Raw genomic sequence first — 23,885 nt, 5'->3', positions numbered from 1 at the left:
TTATTTGACAAAGAGAGATCACTAGGAGGCAGAGAGGCAGGCAGAGAGAGGGGAAGGGAAGCAGGCTTCCTGCTGAGCAGAGAGCCTGATGCAGGAGGGGTTGGATCCCAGGACCCTGAGATCATGACCCAAGCCAAAGGCAGAGGCTTAACCCACTGAGCCACCCAGGTGCCCCACAATGCAAGCTCTTAAAAGCTATTCTATCACACCATACGCAGTTTAGAGTGGGTGTCTGGTTCCCTATTACTATATAAAAACATTATTTCAAAAAGTATATTAAAACATTACTATTGAAGAATAATAGATTCCAAGGATCTCAGTATCTTAGGAAAGCCCTTTGGGGTGAGTATTGTATAAGAAAATATATAGACTGTCAAATTATTAAGGGCAAGGATGAATATATATATATATATATATATATATATATATATATATATTCTAAATAAATGCAATTGAATTGGTGAAAAAAAAATAAAATCCAGATGATGGAAGACTAGATAAAAAAAAAAAATCCACACAAATGAAACTCAAAGACCCAGTATAAACACTTATAAAACCTGGATAAAAAAATTATACATTTTAAAACTCATATATAAGTTTGTAGAAAATTACAACAAAACAAAATAAAAACATAGAAATTAGAAACAAGGAGGATGTTAGAAACCAGAAAGTTTAAGCTGACATCCTAGAGGTGTTCACAGTGTTAAAACCACAACAGGTCAGAAGACAAAGCCACTGGCCTTTAGAAAAAGGAAAAAAAAAAAAAAAAAACAAACCCTGGCACTGCTTTTATTCTCAAAACACACATCAATTATGATAGTTGCTACTGAAAAATTTAACAAGACTTTTGGCAGAGTCTCAGGGCAGAAGAAGGCAAAATTTCAAACCAACGCAGGAGCAGGGGCTCTGATAAGTACCAGTCTTTCAATTGTGATCCCAAGAAATAAAGGAAAGCAGAAATAGCTCATCCATCAAAAGGAATAAAAATCAGCTTTGAACCAACACATTCACTAAATGGATTAAGGTTATCTGGATGTTACTAGTTTAGTGTATGTCAGATGTAAGATAAAATCCTCTCTGGAGGAAAATAACATTACCCAGAACCTTAAATTATCTCTACAGTTTTTTCTAACTAACCATGTTAAAAAAATAAAGCAGAAATAGCAAGGTATTTAAAAAGATCTAACCAAAAAAAAAAAAAAAAAAAAAAAGGAGGGGAGGAGGAGTTGACAGTTGAAATTGACATAGGAAATCCAAATATGGACTTTTAAAATTACTGTTATTAATATAATATATGGCATTAAAAGGAGTAAAATATCAACAGAGACTAAGTATCATACAAAGAAAAAATTCTGAAAATAAAAAATTTAATGACTGAAATTAATGAAATTAAGAACTAATAAATCGTTTTAATGACAAATTATATACAACAAAGTGAAAATTACTGAACTAGGAGTTAGATCAAAAGAAAATATGCAGACTGAAACATACAGAGAAAAATATGGAAAATGAAGAAAAATTATAGAAGACATAAGCAAGTGGCTATAATGTAAAAAATAATGAAGTACGATTATCAGAAAGAGGGAAAAAATAAAATGGAGCAGGACATATATTTGAAGAGATAATAACTGAAAATTTTCTAAAACTGACAAATGACATCAAATCAGAAATACAGGAAGTCCTGAAACCACAAGTAGTATAAATACTTATATATGTCTTATTAAAATTGCATGACAGTAGAAACAGAAAATGAAGGGGGGGTGGGCAATGAATAAAAGAAATATTTCCTTCTACTAAACAATGCCAGTGAAGATGTTAGGCTGACTTCTCAAAATGAACTAAGGAAGCCAAGAGATAGTAAAATGGTATCTTCAAAGTGCTAAAAGAAAGTAATACCAACAAGAATTCTACAGCTGAAGACCATGTTATCAAACAGAGCCAAAATACAGATAATTCTAAAATTTACATTAAAGGAAATGCCAAAAGGTGTTCTTGGAGGCAACTTAGAGGGGCAGGAAATGATGAAAAAGAAAGAAAAAGTGAATATGTTGTGAGTAAGCATAACTGAATTTTAATTTATAAAATAGTAATATATATGTAGGCATATAATTTTGGATGTAATAATAAAGTTTATAATAATATAAACTTTAATGTCAAGGATGCATTTTGAAATCTATATAGTAACCAGTAAGAGAAGAAAACATGTAAAAACAACACATTAACAGAAAGAATATATGGAATTATCAGAAAACAATTTGTAATCTTAAAGAAAGTCAAAAAGAGAAGAGAGAACATAGAACAGAAGGGACAAATAGAAAATAGTAAGGTAGCATTTAAAACCTAATACATGAGAAGTTACAGTGAATGTGATCAGACTAAATAATTAGAAGGTAATTCTCAAATTGGAGTAAACAAAAATGCAAATACCAAAAAAGAGAGATTCTGCTTAAAAAAGGCTCACCTTATACTGGCATAAAAACAGACACATAGACCAGTGGAACAGAGTAGAGAGCCCAGATATGGACCCACTTATTTGTGGAGCATAAGAAATAACATGGAGGACATGGGGAGATGGAGAGGAGAAGGGAGTTGGGGGAAATTGGAGGGGGAGATGAACCATGAGACACTGTGGACTCTGAAAAACAATCTAAGGGTTTTAAAGGGGCAGGGGGTAGGAGGTTGGATGAGCCTGGTGATGGGTATTATTGAGGGCACGTGTTGCATGGAACACTGGGTGTGGTATACATAAGCAATGAATTTTGGCACCCTGAAAAGAAATTTAAAAAAAAAAAAAAAGGCTCACCTTAGATATAAAAGAAGGAGATACTAAAAAAATAAAAGAATGGAAAAGGATATAACAAGCAAACACTAGCCAGAAAGAAAGGTGATGACTATTAGATATAATTAGATATCTAATTAGATCAGATAATATTAGACAAAGTACAATAAAGAAGCATTATCAGAAATAATGAAATTTTCTACCATAAATCTATAATGGTTCCAAATTTGCTTGTATCTAGAGATGTAGCCTCAAATAATATAAAGGAAAAACTGCAAGTCGTTTTTTCAAAAAGAATTATTTATTTATTTATTTATTTTAGAGAGAGAGTGAGAGCAGGGAGGGGTGGAGGAAGAGGAAAAGAGGATCTTAAGCAGACTTCCTGCTGAACATGAAGCCCAGTGGAGCCCAAACACATGATGCTGAGATCATTACCTGAGTTGAAATGAAGAGTTGGATGCTAAACTGACTGAACCACCCAGGGGCCCCCAAAACTGCAAGTCTTAGAAAAAGAAGTAAAAATCCAGAGGGGAGGTTTAAAAAATTTCTCTTTCAATAACGGATACAAATGTATTCTAAAATTACCATCAAAGATAGAAAATCTGGGGTCTGGGTGTCTTAGTTGGTTAAGTGTCTGCCTTTGGCTCAGGTCATGATCCAAGGGTCCTGAGATTGAGCCCAGCAGCAGGAAGCCTGCTTCTCCCTCTCCTTCTGCTCATCCCCATCACTCATGCTATCTCTCTCTCAAATACATAAATAAAACCTTAAAAAAAGATATAGAAAATCTGAACATACTTAATTGAATACATCTACTTGTAGATACAGAATATTACATCCAAAATTATATGCCTAGAGATAGATAATTAATTACAATAAGAGGGTATCATAAACAACAAAATATTTGAAATTTAAAATGAAATCAACAAATTTGTAGAAAATGCAACATATTAAAATGACACAAGAAGAAATAGAAAATCTGAAAAATCCTACATATTTTAAAGAAATGAAGTTTGTAATTAAATCTCTCCTTGAGATTGAGACAAGTGAGCTTGCCAACACCATTTCCTTCTTTTAAAAATAATTTTTTTTTCTTAAAGATTTTATTTATTTATTTGACAGAGAGAGGTCACAAGTAGACAGAGAGGCAGGCAGGCTCCCTGCTGAGCAGAGAGCCCGATGTGGGGCTCAATCCCAGGACCCTGAGATCATGACCTGAGCCAAAGGCAGAGATTTAACCCACTGAGCCACCCAGGTGCCCCTTAAAAATTTTTTTAAATTTTTTAAATTAACATATAATGTATTATTAGCCCCAGGGGTACAGGTATGTGAATTGCCAGGTTTATACACTTCACAGCACTCATCATAGCACATACCTTCCCCAATGTCCATAACCCAACCACTTTCTTCCTATCCCCCTTTCCCCAGCAACCCTGTTTGTTTTGTGAGATTAAGAGTCTCTTATGATTTGTCTTCCACCCGATCCCGTCTTGTTTCATTTATTCCTTTCCTACCCCCTGAAACCCCACATGTTGCCTCTCAACTTCCTCATATCAGGGAGACTGTATGATAACTGTCTTTCTCTGGTTGACTTATTTTGTTAAGCATAATACCCTCTAGTTCCATCCATATCGTCACAAATGGCAAGATTTCATTTCTTTTGATGGCTGCATAGTACTCCACTGTATATATATACACCACTTCTTTATCCATTCATCTGTTGATGGACATCTAGGTTCTTTCCATAGTTTGGCTATTGTGGACCTTGCTGCTATAAACATTCAGGTGCACATGTCCCTTTGGATCACTACATTTGTATCTCTAGGGTAAATACCCAGTAGTGTGATTGCTGAGTCATAAGGTAGCTCTATTTTCAACTTTCTGAAGAACCTCCATGCTGTTTTCGAGAGTGGCTGCACCAGTTAGCATTCCCAACAACAGTGTAGGAGGGTTCCCCTTTCTCCACATCCTCGCCAGCATCTGTCATTCCCTGACTTCTTAATTTTAGTTCTGACTGGTGTGAGGTAGTATCTCATTGTGGTTTGGATTTGTATTTCCATGATGCCAAGTGATGTGGAGCACTTTTTCATGTGTCTGTTGGCCATCTGGATGTCTTCTTTGCAGAAATGTCTGTTCATGTCTTCTGCCCATTTCTTGATTGGATTATTTGTTTCTTTGGGTGTTAAGTTTGATAAGTTCTTTATAGATTTTGGATACTAGCCCTTTATCTGATATGTTGTTTGCTAGTAAATATCTTCTCCCATTCTGTCAGTTGTCTTTCAGTTTTGTTAACTGTTTCCTTTGCTGTGCAAAAGCTTCTGATCTTAATGAAGTCCCAATAGTTCGTTTTTGCCCTTGCTTCCCTTACCTTTGGCGATGTTCCTAGGAAGAAGTTGCTGAGGCTGAGGTCAAAGAGGTTGCTGTCTGTCTGTGTTCTCTTCAAGGATTTTGATGGAATCCTTTCTCACATTGAGGTCCTTCATCCATTTTGAGTCTATTTTCATATGTGGTGTTTAAGGAAATGGTCCAGTTTCATTTTTTTGCATGTGGATGTCCAATTTTTCCAACACCATTTGTTGAGAAGTCTTTTTTTCCATTGGACATTCTTTCCTGCTTTGTTGAAGATTAGTTGACCATAGAGTTGAAGGTATATTTCTGGGCTCTCTATTCTGTTCCATTCTGCTATGTGTCTGTTTTTGTGCCAGTACCATACTGTCTTGATGATGACAGCTTTGTAGTAGAGCTTGAAGTCTGGAATGGTGATGCCACCAGCTTTGGCTTTATTTTTCAACATTCCGCTGGCTATTCGAGGTCTTTTCTTGTTCCATATAAATTTTAGGATTATTTTTTCCATTTCTTTGAAAAAAAAAACGGATGGTATTTTGATAGGGATTGCATTAAATGTATAGATTGCTTTAGGTAGCATAGATATTTTCATAATATTTGTTCTTCCAATCCATGAGCATGTAATATTTTTCCATTTCTTTGTGTCTTTTTCAATTTCTTTCATGAGTACTTTATAGTTTACTGAGTACAGATTCTTTGCCCCTTTAGTTAGGTTTATTCCTAGGTATTTTGTAGCTTTGGGTGCAACTGTAAATGGGATTGACTCTTTAATTTCTCTTTCTTCTGTCTTGTTGTTGATGTATAGAAATGCAACTGACTTCTGTGCATTGATTTTATATCCTGACACTTTGCTGAATTCCTGTACAAGTTCTAGCAGATTTGGAGTGGAGTCTTTTGTTTTTTCCACATAAAGTATCATATCATCTGCAAAGAGTGATAGTTTGACTTCTTCTTTACTGATTTGGATGCCTTTAATTTCTTTTTATTGTCTGATTGCTGAGGCTAGGACTTCTAGTACTGTGTTGAATAGCAGTGGTGATAATGGACATCCCTGATGGCCAACACCATTTCTATCTAAAAGGGTAATGTAGGATTTAGTAAGAACAATGAAGTAATGAAAAGAAACCAAATGTATAAAAATTTTAGCATAATAAATAAAACTCTTTATTGGCAGAGGGCATAATTGTGTGTATAAAAATCAAAAAAATTTTTAGAATTTATAATTTAGGAAAGCAGAAGATGACAAGACCAATATGTAAAAATCAACATATTTTTATATGCTAGACACAATTTAAAAATGAAACTTTAAAAATTATACCATTCACAAGTGTATCAGAAAACATCAAAGGCCTAAACACAAATGTAATGGAAGCTACAAAATAATATTACATGGAAAAACAGAAAACATTATTGAAAGAAATTAAAGAAAACTTAAATAAGTGGAGAAATACACTAAATTCATGGATTAAAAAGTATAATAGGGAATGACATCACAGAAAATGATTAAGTAGGGAGCTCCAGGGATCCATCTTCCATAAAAACAACTAAAGATGTGGCAAAATGTTCATAATCAGGGTTTTACAGAATTCTGAACTTGGTCAAGAGCTTATAATAACCAGGGAAAAGCTTAGTAAGGAAAGAAGAGGCTGAGTTTGCTAAGAAAGTGTTGTGACATTGTTAAGTTGTCCACCTTGCATTCCTTTGTGATGCCACATCAGTGGTTGCCATATGACAGCAACCTACATTCTTGCTGCAGGCTTCTATTGCCAGAGATAGCAATATGGATCTAATTTTCAAAGAATGTGTTTGTCTCTTGAAATGAAGTTGTCTCTTGGCTCCCTGAAGAACTGGCATAAGGGCTAGCCTTTGTTTTTCCCTATTTAGGAGTATTTTTAGGGCTGAGAGGCATCCCATGTGACATTTGTTGAAAGCATTTATAGGCACAAGTACTGGGTACGGTAGACTGGGCCAACAGCTGGGACATCAGACAACACAAAGTCGGAGAAAGAAGTGTATACATGGGGGAATAAGGGCTTTTAAAGCTCCCACATATACTGGGGAATTAAGAAAGCTATTCACATGCCCGAAACTGGATGTGTGCTCAGAAAAGTCATGAGAAGATCCAAAACTTTCCCCTCTGGCTGAACTTCAGGGTCCAGGCAAATGGAAAATGAAGGCTAAGGCAGAGTTGTAAATAGCCTGGCTGAGCATTGAAAGAGTATTCCAACACATAGCCAATCTGCAAAGGCCCGTAGAGTAATTTTTCTTTTTGTTTTGTTTATTTCCTTTTCTTTTTTCTTTCTGACATTTAAGGAAACTATCAAAACACTGGTTGGCCACAAGCAAGTAGAACAGGAACTTCAGTGGTCACACATAACAAAGAGTACAGACTTTACAAAAATAGTTGAGAAATTTCACCAAAGAAAACAGCACCCACAAAAGCAACAGCAGCAAACTTGAAGAGTAGGGGAGAATTTCATTTTCAGAGCTGCCACAATATAATGTCCAAAATGTCTAGTCTTCAACAAAAAAAATATAAGGCATGCAAAAAACCAAGTATGGCCCATTCACAGAAAAAAAAGAAATCAATAGAAAGTGTCCATGAAAAGTCCAGTCATTGTACTTATTAGACAAAAACTTTAAATCAACTGTCTTAAATGCTCAAAGAGCTAAAGGAAAGTATGGACAAAGAACTAAAGGAAGTCAAGAGAATGGTGTCTCACCAAAAAAAGTATCAATAAAAAGATAGAAATGACAAAAAGAAATCAAATAGCAATTCTGTAGCTGAAAAGTAAAATAATTTTGAGCTAAATGAAATTAAAAAATCAGATAACAAAACATATGAGGTGTAGCAAAAGTATTGCTCAAAGAGAAATTTATTCTTGTAAATGCAGATATTGAAGAAAAAAAGATGCCAAATCAGTAAATGAAACTTATACCTCTAGGAACTAAATAAAGAATAGCAAGCTAAATCCAAAGTTAGCAGTACAACAGAATAATGAAGATTAGAATGGAAGTAAGCAAAATAGGGAACAGAAAACCCATATAGAAAATCAACAAAACCAACAGCTTTTTCTTTGAAAAGAAAAAAGAAAAATCTGATAAATATTTAGTTAGACTGACCAAGAAATAGAAGATTCAAACTACTAAGCTCAGAAATGAAAGTAGAGACATTACTATCAACATTACAGAAATAAAAAGAGATTATAAACAATTATATGCCAATAAATTAGATAATCTAGACAAATGGAAAAATTCCAAGAAATGTACAACTATCCAACAGACTCAAGAAGAAATAAAAAATTTGAACATGTTATAACAAGAGACTGAATCACTAATGACAAATGTACAACTATCCAACAGACTCAAGAAGAAATAAAAAATTTGAACATGTTATAACAAGAGACTGAATCACTAATGACAAACCTCTCAACAAAGAAAAACCAAGGACCACATGACTTCACTGGTGAATTCTATAGTATAACATTTAAAGAGTTAAGACTATAGATCTTTACATTAAAGGCAATGCAAAGAAGCTTATAGTTAAAAACATGAGTATCTTTATAGAATAAAGATACTTGGAGTAAAGAAACAAAGTCCATTTTAACTGGATTATAATTAAGAGCTTGTGTTTGTTAGAGATACCATTGAGAGAGAGAATATTATCCTTATATGACTTGTGACTGATAGGTAACTCATGTATAGAATATATAAATAACCCATACAAATTGGTAAAAAAAAAAAAGAAAGAAAACAAATTGAAAAGTAGGCAAGAGACTTAAATAGGAATGTCATACACACACACACACACACACACACACCTTATCCAATTGAATATTAAACAAATGTAAAAGCACTCAGTGTTATTACTCAATAAGAAAATGGATGTCAAAATAACAAGTGACATATCACTACATACCCACAAAAATAGCTAAGAATAAAGATTTTGCACATTAAATATTGGTGAGGTTGTGGAGTAATTGGAATTCTCATATCCTGTTGATAAACATGTACAAACACTTTGTGAAAGTATTGGGAATTAGTTACCGAAGTAGAATGTATGTGTATCTTATTGACCCAGAAATTCTAGGTCCATATTCAACAGAAATGTGTTCATATGTGCATCAAATAATATGCACAAAGATGTTCATAGGAGCATTAAAAAACTGAAACAACTCAAATATTCATCACTTTTGAATGAATTAAAAATGGTACATTCATATATTAGAATACTCCACAGCATGCATTCTCAAAGGATGCTATTATTTCCAATAGGTGAAAATTAGTTTTCGTGGGTCAGAGGAGTCTTACTCCTTTATATACCATTGACATGTAGTATATCTATGGCATTAAAATTTATGTCTAAAGAGGCTCCTTGTGGGGGTGCAATAATGAAAAAAAATTGAGGTGAGGGTTACACAACTGTGCCACATTACTAAAAAAAAAAATCAACAGTTGCTGCATTCAACATGATTGAACTCACAAACTCAATTTATATAAATATCAAAAAAATTATGTAAATTTTAAAAACCAGATAAAACTAAATTACCATTATCCTTGGGAAATAGGGAAGGATTAAAAATGGGGTGGTAACATAAAGGTGACCTTTGTTCAAAAGGGCAGTTGAAGATCAAACATATTTTTCCTTTTCCTATTCTTCACAATTATTAGTAGTTATTAGAAAAGAGGCAAATAAGGGCTAAGAAGAGACAAAAGAACAGAGGTGATTTGAAGTAGAAATTTTTAATGGGAAAAATGAAAAAAAGCCATGATGCTTTGGCTCTTCCTTCCCTTCTCTCAGGGATAACAGAGCTGAGATACTGGGATGGGAGCATGCTACATGCATCAGGTCACGAGATCATGTTAAGACTATTAAGCTATGCACAGAATAAAGTTTTATAAACCATGTACATGAGAGTAGAGCCTGGAGAAACACACTCAGAGTAGACATAGAAGTTCTCCTTGTCACTGTAGTAATTTAACCATGCTACTGATATATCCTAAGCTTCTTCTGGGTCAAGAATACTTCAGTAGATGTTGTAGCAACTCTGGTCCCATCCACCCTGTCTGAGTTGAAGCATTCATTCTCCTAACCTGCTATAAATTTTGCCTGGTGATGGTGCACAGTTGAAGACCTCAGCTGAAAGAGTTGCTGCTCAACCCACGGTAGTGAACCTTTCATAGGAACAGTGAACCTGGCCAACATGGATTGGCAGAAGCTAGGAGACAATATACGGGAATAATGCTGAGGGTGCTGGCTCCAAGGGGACAGAATAGAAACTTGGTTAAGGGAGAGTTGATTAATATAGGATTGTTCTCCTAGGATATAGGATTTAAGAGCCTGGTAAGGATCCTGGAAAGTAGTGCAACACTGCTACACTGATTCTTAGAAGTTTGGAGAAAGCAATGGCTCATACTAAGTAGAAATTCTAGTGGCCAAAACAAACAGGCAAGGAAGATATCAAATGGCTCATAGAACTGAGCCTGCTACGGAAGATAAATTACGTAAACCTAAAAAACCCACCAGCCAACAACGGGTCACAGAGGGGTCAATCCTTTTACTAAAGCCAAAGAGTGGGGGGTGGGGGTGGGGTGGGGTGGGGGAGGAGTGGGAACCCCTGATGAGAGCATCATTAGCATCACTGAGAAACTTCTTGGTGACTTTCTGTGATGACAAAACATCTATTTTGAGTAGATGCCTAGGTATTTTGCAGTGTGACAATTTTGCTCATACCTAGTCTGGACATTTAGAAAAGGACCCAAGTTTAGGATTTTCACCCCAAGTTCCTGCTTTGCTTTTCCTGGGACATCTTTTATAATGGCCATTCAGAGTTGGATCTATGCAATACTAGTGACAGCTGCGCCAATCTCCTTATAAATAATAGGTGTTTGCTACTCTGCTTGTGCTCTCTCTCTCGCTCACTGGTGACCTGGGATGTAGGAATGTTTTCCCTCTGGCTCGCTGCACCCCATTTTGAGTCTTGAAAGTAATAAATTTTGTGACTTGACTTCTTCTGTATGAGTGTATTGAAACTGTGCTTTCAATCAAAATGGTCCTAGGGTTTTCTCTTCCCAAAATGAGCTCAGATGCCAAGGGAATTACCTGCCAACCTTGTAAAGGTGGCTTGTGCCTTCTTACTCAGCAAGTCATAGTCTGCATATACTTAGCACACAAACTCTGGGTTTTCCAGCACATATTTCTCTGTAGGTCAGGGCTAACTATTACTGAATTGCTGTCTCTGACAGCAATGGAAATCAAATTCCAGAATCGTAGAGGTGAGGCAGAAGCAATTTACTGCCCAAAGTAAGGAAGATGCTAGTATTATACATATATATAATATATAGCATATATATTATATATATAACATATTATACATATATTATATATAAAGTGGCAATAGAACAAGGATGGGAGCTAGGAGGACCTGACCCTCAGAAAGCTGTGGGTATGGTTAATATAATATGGTGTTCCTGGAGGTTAAATAGATAGGCAGCCAAAAAAATTACTGCTTAATATATACAACAAAAAGACACCAAAGACAAATGACTGAGAGCACTTGCACCAATGAAAGTCACAATCACTTGCTCAGTTTCTAAAGATGAGTCAATTTTCAGACCCGGAATGCACTGACTGAAGAAAGGTCTCCATGAAAGAAGACCCTACAGCATTGTGGAAAGTGAATTCTAATGATACTTGCAGTCCCTCTTCAATGGGACATTTGAGCATTTATTCCAGTAACTGGAAGGGAAATATCTAGTCATTTCAAGGACTATTGAACACAGGGGCCTAGTTAACACTGTCTGGATCCCCAGAATGTCATCATCAACCCCAGTAGAGAAGACACTTATGAAGATAGCTAATAAATGGAGTCCTGGCCTAGGTGTAGCTCACAGTGGGCCCAGTGGGCCCACAAACCCATTCAGTAGTGATTTCTCCAATCCCTACACATCTACTGGAATGGCATTACTTGGTAGTGGGTAGGATCTCCACATTATTTCCTTGGTCTAAGGAGTAAGAGCTATTATGGCGGGAAAGATCAAGTGGAAGTCTCTGAAACTCTTTCCATGTTCCTACTCAAGATGATAAAAACAGTATCACATTCTGAAGATAATAGTAGAGACTAATGCCACTCTTAAAAAACTGAAGAGATGGCTTCATATCCTAACTAAGGTCAGGATAAGATAGGTATCAGCACAAAAAGGGAGAAAGAGCCACAAGATTCCAGGTAGGGTAAGGGGACTTCCGCAAAGAAATACTGCCCTACACTGGGAGCTGAAGCCCAAGCTGGGTGAGGAGCATAACCCCATGAAGGGCAACTTGGATTGGAGAATTCAGAACTCAAGCAAGATGAGGATGATATCTGCACAAAGGAGGGCCCAGCATATGGAGTTCAGCTGCGGTGAGAAAGGCACCGACATTGAGACATAAAGGAGCAGACCAGCATGAAGTGTGGGAACTTGAACAGAATGAGAAAGATAAGGGCACCTCGGTTGGTTGAGTGTCTGACTCTTGATTTTGGCACAGAGGCATTTCTTTAGTGTAATATAGGCTATCATACAAAAAAACCTTACAGCTAACACTATAATTAATGGTGAGGAAGTTTTTTAACTAACATCACATACAAGACAATTACGTCCTTTTACCACTCCTTTTCAACATTGTGCTGAAAGTTCTAGCAAATGCAACAAGATAAGAAAAGAAAGTAAAAGTTACACAGAGTGGAAAAGAAGAATTAAAACTTTTCCTGTTTGTATATGTATGACTATGTATGTAGAAAATCCAAAAGAATTGACAAGAAATCTTCTGGAGCTAATAAGCAATTATAGTGAAGTTGCAGAATATAAGGTTAATATGCAGGTGCCAATCTTTCGTATATACTAACAAAGAATGGAATTTGAAATTAAAAACACAATGCCATTTATGTTAGCACAACCACACTGAGATACTTTTGTTTCCTTTAGGCATACATAAAACAAAATATGTACAAAACCCATATGAGGAATTACAAACCTCTACTGAACTAATTCAAAGAAGAATAAAATAAATGGGGAGGCTTTCCCTGTTCGTAGATAGGAAGACTCAGTATTGTCAAGATGTGAGTTATTCCCAACTTGATTCATGCAGTTACAATGAAAATTCCAGTTACTTATTTGTGGATATAGGCATACCTTAGGGATATTTGGGGTGCAGGTCTAGACTGCCACAATAAAGTATATATCATGATAAAATGAATGAAATGATTTTTTTGGTTTCTTTCTTTTTTTTTTTTTTTTAAAGATTTTATTTATTTATTTATTTGACACAGAGAGAGATCACAAGTAGGCAGAGAGGCAGGCAGAGAGAAGGTGGGGAAGCGGGCTCCCCACAGAGCAGAGTCCAACACAGGGCTAGATTCCAGAACCCAGAGATCATGACCTGAACGAAGGCAAAGACCTAACTCACTGAGCCACCCAGGTGCCCCATTTTTCTTAATGCATATAAGATTTTTTTCTTAATGCATATAAGAGTTATGTTTACACTATACTGTAGTTTGTTTAGTTTACTAAGAAACATGTAATTGTTAAAAAATGCTAACTATCATTAAAGCTTCCAGTGAGTTGTGACCCTGGTAGAGGGTCTTGCCTTAATGTTGATGGCTGGTAACTGATCAAGGTGGTGGTTGCTTAAGGTTAGGGTGACTGTGGAAACATCTTAAAATAAGACAACAATGATATTTGCCACATTGACTCTTCCTTTCACAAAAAATTTCTCTGTATATATGATGCTGTTTGATAGCATTTTGCCCACAGAACTACTTTCAAAATTGGAGTTGATCCTCTCAAACCCTGCCACTCCTTTATCAACTAAAACTTATGTAATATTCTAAATTCCTTATTGTCATTTCAACAATCTTCATGGCATCTTTGTCAGAAGTAGATTCCATCTTATGAAACCACTTTCTTTGCTCCTTCATAGGAAGCAACTCTTCATCCACTCAAGTTTTATCATGAGATTGCCACAATTCAGTCCCATCTTTAGGTGCCCTTCTAGTTCTACTTTTCTTGCTATTTCTACCACATATGCAGTTATTTCCTCCACTGAAATCTTGAGCACTTCAAAGTCATCCATGGAAATTGGAGTCAACTTCTATAAAACTCCTGCTAATGTTGATACTTGGAACTCTTCCCATGAAATTTTTCTTTAAAGATTATTTATCTATTTATTTGACAGAGAGAGAGAGAGATCACAAGTAGGCAGAGAGGCAGGCAGAGAGAGAGAGAGGAGGAAGCAGGCTCCCTGCTGAGCAGAGAGCCCGATGCGGGACTCGATCCCAGGACCCTGAGATCATGACCCGAGCCGAAGGCAGCGGCTTAACCCACTGAGCCACCCAGGCGCCCTTCCCATGAAATTTTTTAAAAAGATATTCATTTGGGAGACAGAGAGACAGTGTGAGTGAGAGAGGCAGAGGGAGACAGAGAAGCAGACTCCCCACTGAGCAGGGAGCCCAACTTGGGGCTCTATCCCAGGACCCAGAGACCCTGACCTGAGCCGAAGGCAGATGCTCAACCACTTGAGCCACCCAGGTGCCCCAAATCATGAATGTTCTTAATGACATACAGAGGGAATCCTTTCCTGAAGTTTTTCAACTTCTTTTGCCCAAATTCATTAGAGGAATCACTATGTATGGCAGCTATAGCCTTAAGAAATGTATTCCTTAAATAATAAAACTTGAAAATCAAAATTACTACTGGACCCATGGGCTGCAGAATGAATATTGTGTTAGCAGGCATAAAAATAGCATTAATCTTGTACATCTCCATCAGAGCTATTGGGTGACCAGGGACATTGTCAATGAGCAGTAATATTTTGAAAGGAATCTTTTTCCAAGCAATAGGTCTCAACAGTGGGCTTAAAATATTTGGTAAACCATCTTATAAACAGATGTGCTATCATCCAGGCTTTGTTGTTCCGTTTATGGAGCATAAGCAAGTAGATTTAGTATAATGCTTAAGGACCCTACACTTAAAGGTAAGAAAGGTAAAAGAGCGTCGGTTTCAGTTCAGAGTGACCAGCTGCATTATACCCTAACAAGAGAGTTAGCCTGTTTGTTGAAGCTTTGAAGGCATGCCTTGACTTCTCTCCAACCATGAAAAATTATAAATGCTGTCTTCTTCCAACCATGAAAAATTGTAAATGGCATCTTCTTCCAATATGAGACTGTTTTGCCTACACTGAAAATCTGTTGTTTAGTGTAGCTACCTTCGTGAATTATCTTGGCTACACCTGGATATCTTGCAGAAGTTTCTACATCAACACTAGCTGCTTTACCTTGTACTTTTATGTTATGGAGATGGTTTCTTCCCTTAAACCTCATGAACCAACCTCTATTAGCTTCAAACTTGTCTTTGCAGCTTCTTCACCTCTCTCAGCCTTTATAGAATTGAAGAGACCTAGGACCTTGCTTTGTGTTAGGCTTTGGCTTAAGGAAAGGCTATGTCTGGTTTGATCTTCTATCCAGACCATTAACATTTTCTGTATCAGTAATAAAGTGGTTTTGCCTTCTTACCATTCATGTATTCACTGGAGTGTCATGTTCAATTTTCATCAAGAATTTTTCCTTTGCATTCACCACTTGGGTAACTGGTGCAAGAGGCCTAGCTTTCATCCTATCTCAGCTTTTTTTTTTTTTTTTTTAAAGATTATTTATTTATTTATTTGACAGAGAGAAATCACAAGTAGATGGAGAGGCAGGCAGAGAGAGAGAGAGGGAAGCAGGCTCCCTGCTGAGCAGAGAGCCTGATGCGGGACTCGATCCCAGGACCCTGAGATCATGACCTGAGCCGAAGGCAGCGGCTTAACCCACTGAGCCACCCGGGCGCCCCTATCTCAGCTTTTGACATGCCTTCTTCACTAGGCTTAATCATTTCTAACTTTTGATTTAAAGTGAGAGATGTGTAATACTTCTTTTCACTCAAACACCTAGAGGCCATTGTAGGGTTTTTAATAGCCTAATTTCAATATTGTTGTGCCTCAGGGAAAAGGGAGTGGCCAGTCATCAGCCTAGTCAGTATACACACAAATATCATCAAGTTTGTAATTTTATATGGGTGAGGTTTGTGGCACTCAAAACACTTACAATAGTAACATCAAAGATCACTGATTACAGATCATCATAACAAATAAAATATAAAAATGTTTGAAATATTTTAGGAATTACCAAAATGTGACACAGATGCACAAAGTGAGCAAATGCTTTTGGAAAAATGGCACCAATAGACTTGCTCAAGATAGGGTTGTCATAAACTTTCAATATGTAAAAATGCAACATCTGCAAAGCATAATAAAATGAAATGCAACAAAATGAGTTACACCTGTGTTGAAAAACTGACTCTAAAGTTCCTGTGGGTAGGCTAAAGACCCGGAATCGCCAACACAACAGTGAAGGAGAAAAGCAGTTAGAAGACTAACTGACTTCAGGACTTACTACAAAAAAAATGAAAAACAGCCTACTGTAAAGCAAGAATAATCAAGACAATGTGATCTTGGTGAAAGAACAGACAAATAGATCAATGGGACAGAATAGAGAGCCCCAAAATTGGCCCACGTGAATCCAGACAGCTGATATTTGACAAAAGAACAAAGGCAATAGAATACAACAAAGATAGCCTTTTTCTTTCTTTCTTTTTTCTTTTTAGATTTTTATTTATTTATTGGAGAAAGAAAGAGGGCACAGAGGGAGAGGCAGACTCCCCACTGAACAGAGAGCCTGATGTGGGCCTTGATCCCAGGACCCTGGGATCACGATGTGAGCTGAAGGCAGATGCTTAACGACTGAGCCACCCAGATACCCCAAAGACAGCCTTTTCATCTTTTCAACAAATGGTGCAGAAAACATTTGATATCCATATGAAAAAAAAATCAATGTGGACAGAGACCTTATGCCCTTTACAAAAAATAACTCAACTAAATGTATAATGCAAAACTATTAGACTCCTGGAAGATAACATGGGAAAAATTTAGATAATTTTGGATTTGGCAATGACTTTTTAGAGATAATAGCAAAGGCACAATCCATGAAAAAAAGAATTGATAAGCTGTGCTTTATTTAAAATAAATACCCTGCTCTATGGAAGACAATCAGATGACTAGAGAAAGGAAGAAAATAGTGGCAAAAGACATATGTGATAAAGAGCTGTTTTTCCAAAATATTCCAAGAACTCAAGTCTCAACAATAAGAAAACAAATAATCTGACTAACAAATGGACTAAACACCTCAACAGACACTTCGGCAAAGGAGTATACAGATAGAACATAACTTTTTAAAGAATACTTATGTATTTATTTGAGAGAGAGAACGAGATAGACTGCACACCTGGGAGGGGCAAAGGGAGAAAGAATCTGAAGAAGATTCTGCACTGAGCGTCAGGCTCAACCCGGGGTTTGATCCCATGAGCCAGAGTTCACAATCTGAGCTGAAACGAAGAGCTGGATGTCTAATTGACTGTGCCACCCAGGTACCCTGAAAATAGTATTTACAAAGAACCTTCACACTATATATCATTAGGAAAAAGCAAATTAAGCAATAGTAAGATACTACTACACACCTATTAGAATGGCCCAAATCTGCAACAGAAATTCTCTCTCATTGGAAGTGGTGATGCAACATGGGGGCTTAAGTGGGTAGGAGAAGAATCAATGAAACAAGATGGGATTGGAGGGAGACAAACCATAAGTGACTCTTAATCTCACAAAACAAACTGAGGGTTGCTGGGGGGAGGGGGGTTGGGAGAAGGGGGTGGGATTATGGACATGGGGAGGGTATGTGCTTTGGTGAGTGCTGTGAAGTGTGTAAACCTGGCGATTCACAGACCTTTACCCCTGGGGATAAAAATATATGTTTATAAAAAATAAAAAATTAAAAAAAAATTCTCTCTCATTACTGGTAGGAAAGCAAAATTGTGCAACCACTTTGGAAGACATTTCCAAAGACAGTTTGGAAGAAGTCTGGCACTTCTTTATGAAACTGAACATGTTGGGTCACCTGAGAGGCTCGATCACTTAAGTGGTCTGCCTTCAGCTTGGGTCATGACCTCGGGGTCTTGGGATGAGCCCCACATCCAGCAGCTCCCTGCTCAGTGGGAGGCCTGCTTCTCCCTCTCCCAGTCCCCCTGCTTGTTTTCCCTCTCTTGCTGTCTCTCTGTCAAATAAAATCTTAAAAAAAAAAAAGCAAAACAAAAAAAAAGGAACCTGCTATTATCATGAAACCCAGCAATTATGCTTCTTGGTATTACCCAATAAAAAGTTATGACCATACAGAAACCTGCACATGGTTGTTTATAACAGCTCTATTCGTAACTGTCCAAACTCGAAAGCAATCAAGATGTCCTTCAGTAGGTGAATGGATAAACAAATGCTGGTGAACCAATGAAATACTATTTAGTATTAAAAATAAATAAATTATCAAGGCAAAATTAGACATGGAGGAAGCTTATATGTCTACTACAAAGTCTGAGAAGACAATCTGGAGAGCTATATAGTATATGATTTCAATTTATGTGATATTTTAAAAAAAGCAAAACTATGGAGGTAGTGAAAAGATCAGTGGTTGCTAGGGGTTGGCAGTATGGAGAGGGGTGAATAGGTAGAGGTTATTAGGACTGTTAGGGCACAGAGACTTTTTAGAGCCATGAAAATACTTTGTATGGTGTGATAATGATGGGTACATGTCATTATACATTTGCCCAAACTCAAAGAAAGCACACTACCAAGAGGAAACCTTATGGTAAACTATGGGTTTGGGCAATTATCGTGTGTTAATATAGGTTCATCAATTGTAGCAAATGTAGCACTCTGACAGGGGATGTTGATGATGGGAGAGGCGGTGCAAGTGCTGGAGCATGGGGTATATAGGAAATCTCTGTACTTCCCTCTTAATTTTTTTGTGAATCTAAAACTACTCTAAACAAAGCCTTAAAAAAAAAAAAAAAAAGAATACTGGGAGGAAGGAAGACACATGTGGATGAATCTATGGGAGTAAGCATGAAGAACAAAAGTTTTTGCGTTGTATCTTAAAGTTCACTCATAAACAACCACTGTCAAATAGGGCACCAAGTAACCAAGTAGACAAAATGACTTGGATGATTGATTTCAGCAAATCTCTGTCATAATCCATCAATGAACTCGTGAATAGAGTGGCTAGATGGGTATTGGACTACTAGGGATGGAAGTTGTATGTGTACCCAACGGCACGGGCCCTACACTCACCAAGGCTGATTTAGTTACCACTGCTGCCAAATGTTCAACTTGTCAGTGACAGGGACAAATGCCAAGGCCACATACTTCAATAACTCTCAGAGAAAACCAACTGCTTACTTGGTGACAAATTGATGACATTAGATCGCTTCTACTCTGGAAAGGCCATCAATTCATCTTGCTTGGAAATGACAAGGATTCCTGCCTGTAAGGCCTCAGCGAGCATTGCTATCAGGGGGCTTACAAGATCCTTGAATGAGATCCCATATAACGTTTGGGGGATACACTGACAGCCCAGGAGGTTGGCAATGGATATATGATGATGGGATCCACTAGGTCTATCAGCTGTGAGAGGTGCTGGCCTGGTAGAGCAATGGAGCCATTCCTTGAAGGTGCAGCTGTGAAAGCAGCTTGATTATGATCTTGGGACATAGAACATCATCCTTCAGGTTAAACTGAAGGTGTTGTGTTCCCAATAACTAGAGTATATGTGTATGGAACAAAGGATAAAAGTAGGAGTGATTCATTTAACATTAGTATCAATGACTTACTTAGGGAAATTTCTAATCCTTACAGCTTTAGGTTCTGTGGGCCTAGACCAGTGTTGTCCAATAGAAATGCAACTTGAATCACATATATAATTTTAAATTTTCTAGTAGTCACATTAAAAAAGATAAAATCAAAAGGATAAAATTAATTTAAATAATATGTATTTGTGTAACCTATTTGTATCAGATACATTTCAAGTGTTCAATGGCCACATGATGCTAGTGGTTCTTGTACTGGGCAGTGCTGGTCTAAAAGATCCTGGTTTCCAGATGGGGAGTGCTTCTACCAAGGACAGAGTAGGCACTCAGTCACTTTTAACTCCTTAGGCTAAGAGGCTAGCAGGCAAGAAAAGGAGTTACTATACTGACAGGGTAATTGACTTTTACCATCTAGGTCATCAGTAACACAGCAGGGACAATGGAGAATTCATTTGGCACTCTTGGTATTCTGCTGCCTAATTCTAATGATAAATTGTCAAGGGCAATAACTATAGCCTGAGAAGTGATGATGACCAGGGAGCTCAGGTCCCTTAGGGATGACAGTCTACGTCATCCTCTCAGTTAATTCTCTCAAGACCAGCAGAGACACTAGCTGAAAATAAAGGAACTCTAGGATGGGTAGCAAAGGAGGGTGAAGAGGAGTATTCATTGTGGTCTCCAGGTAAGCTATAGGAGTGTGAGCCAGCCTTTCCAGTCGAAGTTCCCCAGGGGGAAAAAATACACCAACAAAACCAACCAGAATTTACTGGGGTAGCTACTCCAAGATGGAGTGAAATTTCCTTACAAAGAAAGTCAACAGGGTGCTATGGTGTACAGCTGATGCATAGCTCAGATCCTCCTTTAAGGACCAAATCACTCATTCTCAGCTGCCTGCAGACAGCTCATAGTTGAGACCCCCTGTGGGCATTGCCTCAGCCAAAGGGTGCTGCATGACCCAAGGTTATATCTTCTCTACAAGCAGCCCAATCCCTTACGAGTCTATGTGAATGTAAAAAACAAAACAAAACAAAAACCAAAAAATCCTTTGTCTCAGTGAGGCACAACTTGGAAAGGCCATCCTAGCTTTAGGGTTTTCTCTATGGGACCCCTGCTGAGGTCTACTGTAACTGCCTGACCAGCATCTACCTCTGCCAATGCTGCTTTCCTTATTTCTTGAAAAGGGTTATTACTAAGAACACACACCAACAAACCTTCCACACATCTCTGATTCTAAGAAACATGGTAGAGGACAAATCTGTAATTAGGAAGTCCCAGAATAACTAGGTGAGGAGGTAGGAATGAACAACTTTCATCACCATTCTCATTCATTTATAATTGCCTGGCAGTTTCATGATGCCCTCCTGTGGCCATGTAGGAGGAAAAAAAAGATGTGGCAATTCTTCCCGGACCATCCCTCATTTCAAAAGAAGCATGGTTCCTATCCTGGCTTATGCCTTTTGCAGTTGGGGAGAGTCTTACCTGATTGTTTCAAATGACTCTCTGAGTTGTAAACACTTACCTAATTTAGGCGCTTTTTCACAATATATTTTGTAATCATCGCTGATCTTCTGTATGGCCACCGTTGGAAACTTATAGCAGAGTTCCTCAAAGGACATTTTCCTAATGTCTATCAAGTAGGGGAAAAAAGGTATAGAGTCTGGTTGTCCACTCTGGTTTAAAGATTCATACGCTTTTATTGACAGTATTACCTTTAAATTGTTATTTTAGGAAGATAATAATGTTTTAATAAAATGTTTACACAAGAAATATAAGTTCCTCAGGGAAATTAGAAGCAAGGAAGTATAACCTTCCCTCCTCTCCAGAATGGGAGGATTCTGCCCTTCTTGGGGACACCTGACCCATGGAGATTTTCTGCCGGAGGGATACTAGGGTAACTGAGATATAATTTTGAAAGTGGTACTAATTGTTGACACATATACAAGAAGTAATTTATTCAAATGAATACTGACCCCTTCAAAGTAGCCATCTGTTGTGTGAAGGAATTGCAAATATATTTCAAACATTCTGCTATTGCTTCAAAGAATTTGATACACTTAGGGATAATATATGGCAAATAACATGCTAGGAACTTTCTCTCTTGCTTGGCTCTGTCTTTGGGAATTACTTTCAGAATTGACAGCTCATATATGTAAATGTCCTTAATAGTTGCAAATCATTGTCCTTTGAGAGTGAATTATTTTTTCTAGAAAAAGTCATACATTATTTCTAGCTATACACAGTTGATTGAGAGGAATACATTTTTGCATCCAAAATACGATGAGACAGGACGGCTGAGACATCAAGGGAAGTTTTAGTCATGTACTGAACAATAGAACAGATTAGCAGCACCTTGCCTCCTACCTAGGTGAAAACATTCAATCATGTGGTGAGTTCTGCGGTTTAAAGTAAGTCTTATTGCGCACAGTTCCTTCCCAGAAACTCTCCCAAGGCAGTCTAGTACTTTCTGAAGATCATACTGGTGGGAGTCTAGAAGGAAGGCTGGGGTGTGGACCCACAAATGTCAGCATTGTCATTATCATCATTATCATCTCTCAGCCAGGGGAATCTGGCTGTAAGTTGTTAAGAGCAGCAGATCATTCCTGCAATAGATCCATTTTTCCAGTTCTGGACCAAACCCTCCCTTGCTAAGCAACCTTGACCAAGTCTTTCCACTTCTCAGAGACTCGTTTTCTCCATAGGACAGCTGAGGGTTTTCTAGCTCTGATGTGCTGTGAGTTTATGGTATTCCCTGACTGGATCAGCCCACCAGGGAGTCAGGGCCTTGGGTTGGGCAAATATACAGGAGGACCTTTATCAGGTCATACTTGCATTTCCAAAAAGCAGTGGTGGAGGAAGTAATGATGTGTGCTGAGGGAAGGAAGAAGCATCTTCATGGAGAGTGGTTCCCACTCTTCCTGGCCATCCCTGGCACTCCAAGACCACCAAAGCCATGCCTATTGCCAAGTGTGTGGGCAGTCAAATTTACCAGCCATCCTTTCTTCCATTTTTCTCTTGATTTCTGGAACAGGTTCTGGCATGTTCGGTAGTTAAAGAGAAGGTGAAATTCTGATATGAAACACAGGGTTTGTTCATGCTAGATTTAATAACTCATGCCCAAACATGGCTATGAGAGGCAAGCATTCAAGGCATCTTGTTTTGTATATGGAGTGCACATCAAAGTTTTGAAAAAGCTGAATGTTTTTTAGTATAATCTAACAAGTACTTACTGAGCACCTGCTGGCTCTGTAAAGGCATTGCCTCGAATCCCCTCAACAATCCTACCAAGCAGGGGCCATTATCCCCACTCCACAGCTGAGGAAATGAGAGGCTCAAAGAGATGAAGTAACTCGCCCAGGCTCACTGAGCAAGGGAGCAGTGAAATTGAATTTTTGAAGCTTTGGCTTATTCCCCTTCTGTATTTTTAAAAGTGCAGGTCATGACTCAATAATGTCGAAAAATTGTCGTTGCCAGCCTTTACAAAATGAAATAGAACAAAATAGAATAGAGAAACTAGAGGAAATCATATTATATAGTAAAGGTAAGTATTGCTTTGTGAAAATGCTTTTCCACATATACACACACACATATACACAAGTACATGTTCCCTGAGGTCTAATGTGTTTATTGAGGATTGCAGTACTGCAGTGCTCTGACTGCCTCAGCACAGAAAATTAAAGCAGTTTGTTCAATTTAGAAGCATTATTGAACTTTAATTATTGCCAAACATTGTGGTAATAGGTTTCATAGGTGACCTTGGAGCTTCTTCACAACAGCAACAAACCTATCATGATTAGTTCCATTTTAAAAATGAAAAAACGGGGCCTTACAGAGAGGACGAATACATTGCTCAAGTTTACAGTCACTGGCAGACCTAGGATATAACCCCGTCCTCTGGGACAGCACAACCTTGTGCTCCTAACCACTCTTCTCTACTGCCTGAGTGAGCTGCTGTGTTATGTTGGGGAAGAGGAGTAGCTATTAAAAATATGTTCGTAGAAATGCT

The 23,885-nt window shown here is 37.7% G+C and overlaps 1 protein-coding gene across 1 annotated transcript in view; it reads right to left on the bottom strand.

Annotated features, from left to right (window-relative positions):
- RGSL1 (regulator of G protein signaling like 1) overlaps positions 1–23,885 on the bottom strand; it is a 75,683-nt gene that overhangs the window by 27,535 nt on the left and 24,263 nt on the right. Inside the window, exon 10 of the mRNA XM_059146786.1 lies at positions 21,402–21,509. Within this exon, the coding sequence (XP_059002769.1) occupies positions 21,402–21,509 (108 nt within the window). The remainder of the gene's footprint in view (positions 1–21,401; positions 21,510–23,885) is intronic.

This window comes from Mustela lutreola, chromosome 14 (assembly GCF_030435805.1).
Source record: "Mustela lutreola isolate mMusLut2 chromosome 14, mMusLut2.pri, whole genome shotgun sequence".
NCBI classification, from domain to species: domain Eukaryota; kingdom Metazoa; phylum Chordata; class Mammalia; order Carnivora; family Mustelidae; genus Mustela; species Mustela lutreola.
The sequence above is the reverse complement of the archived record's forward strand: the minus strand, read 5'-3'. Positions and strand labels throughout refer to the sequence as shown.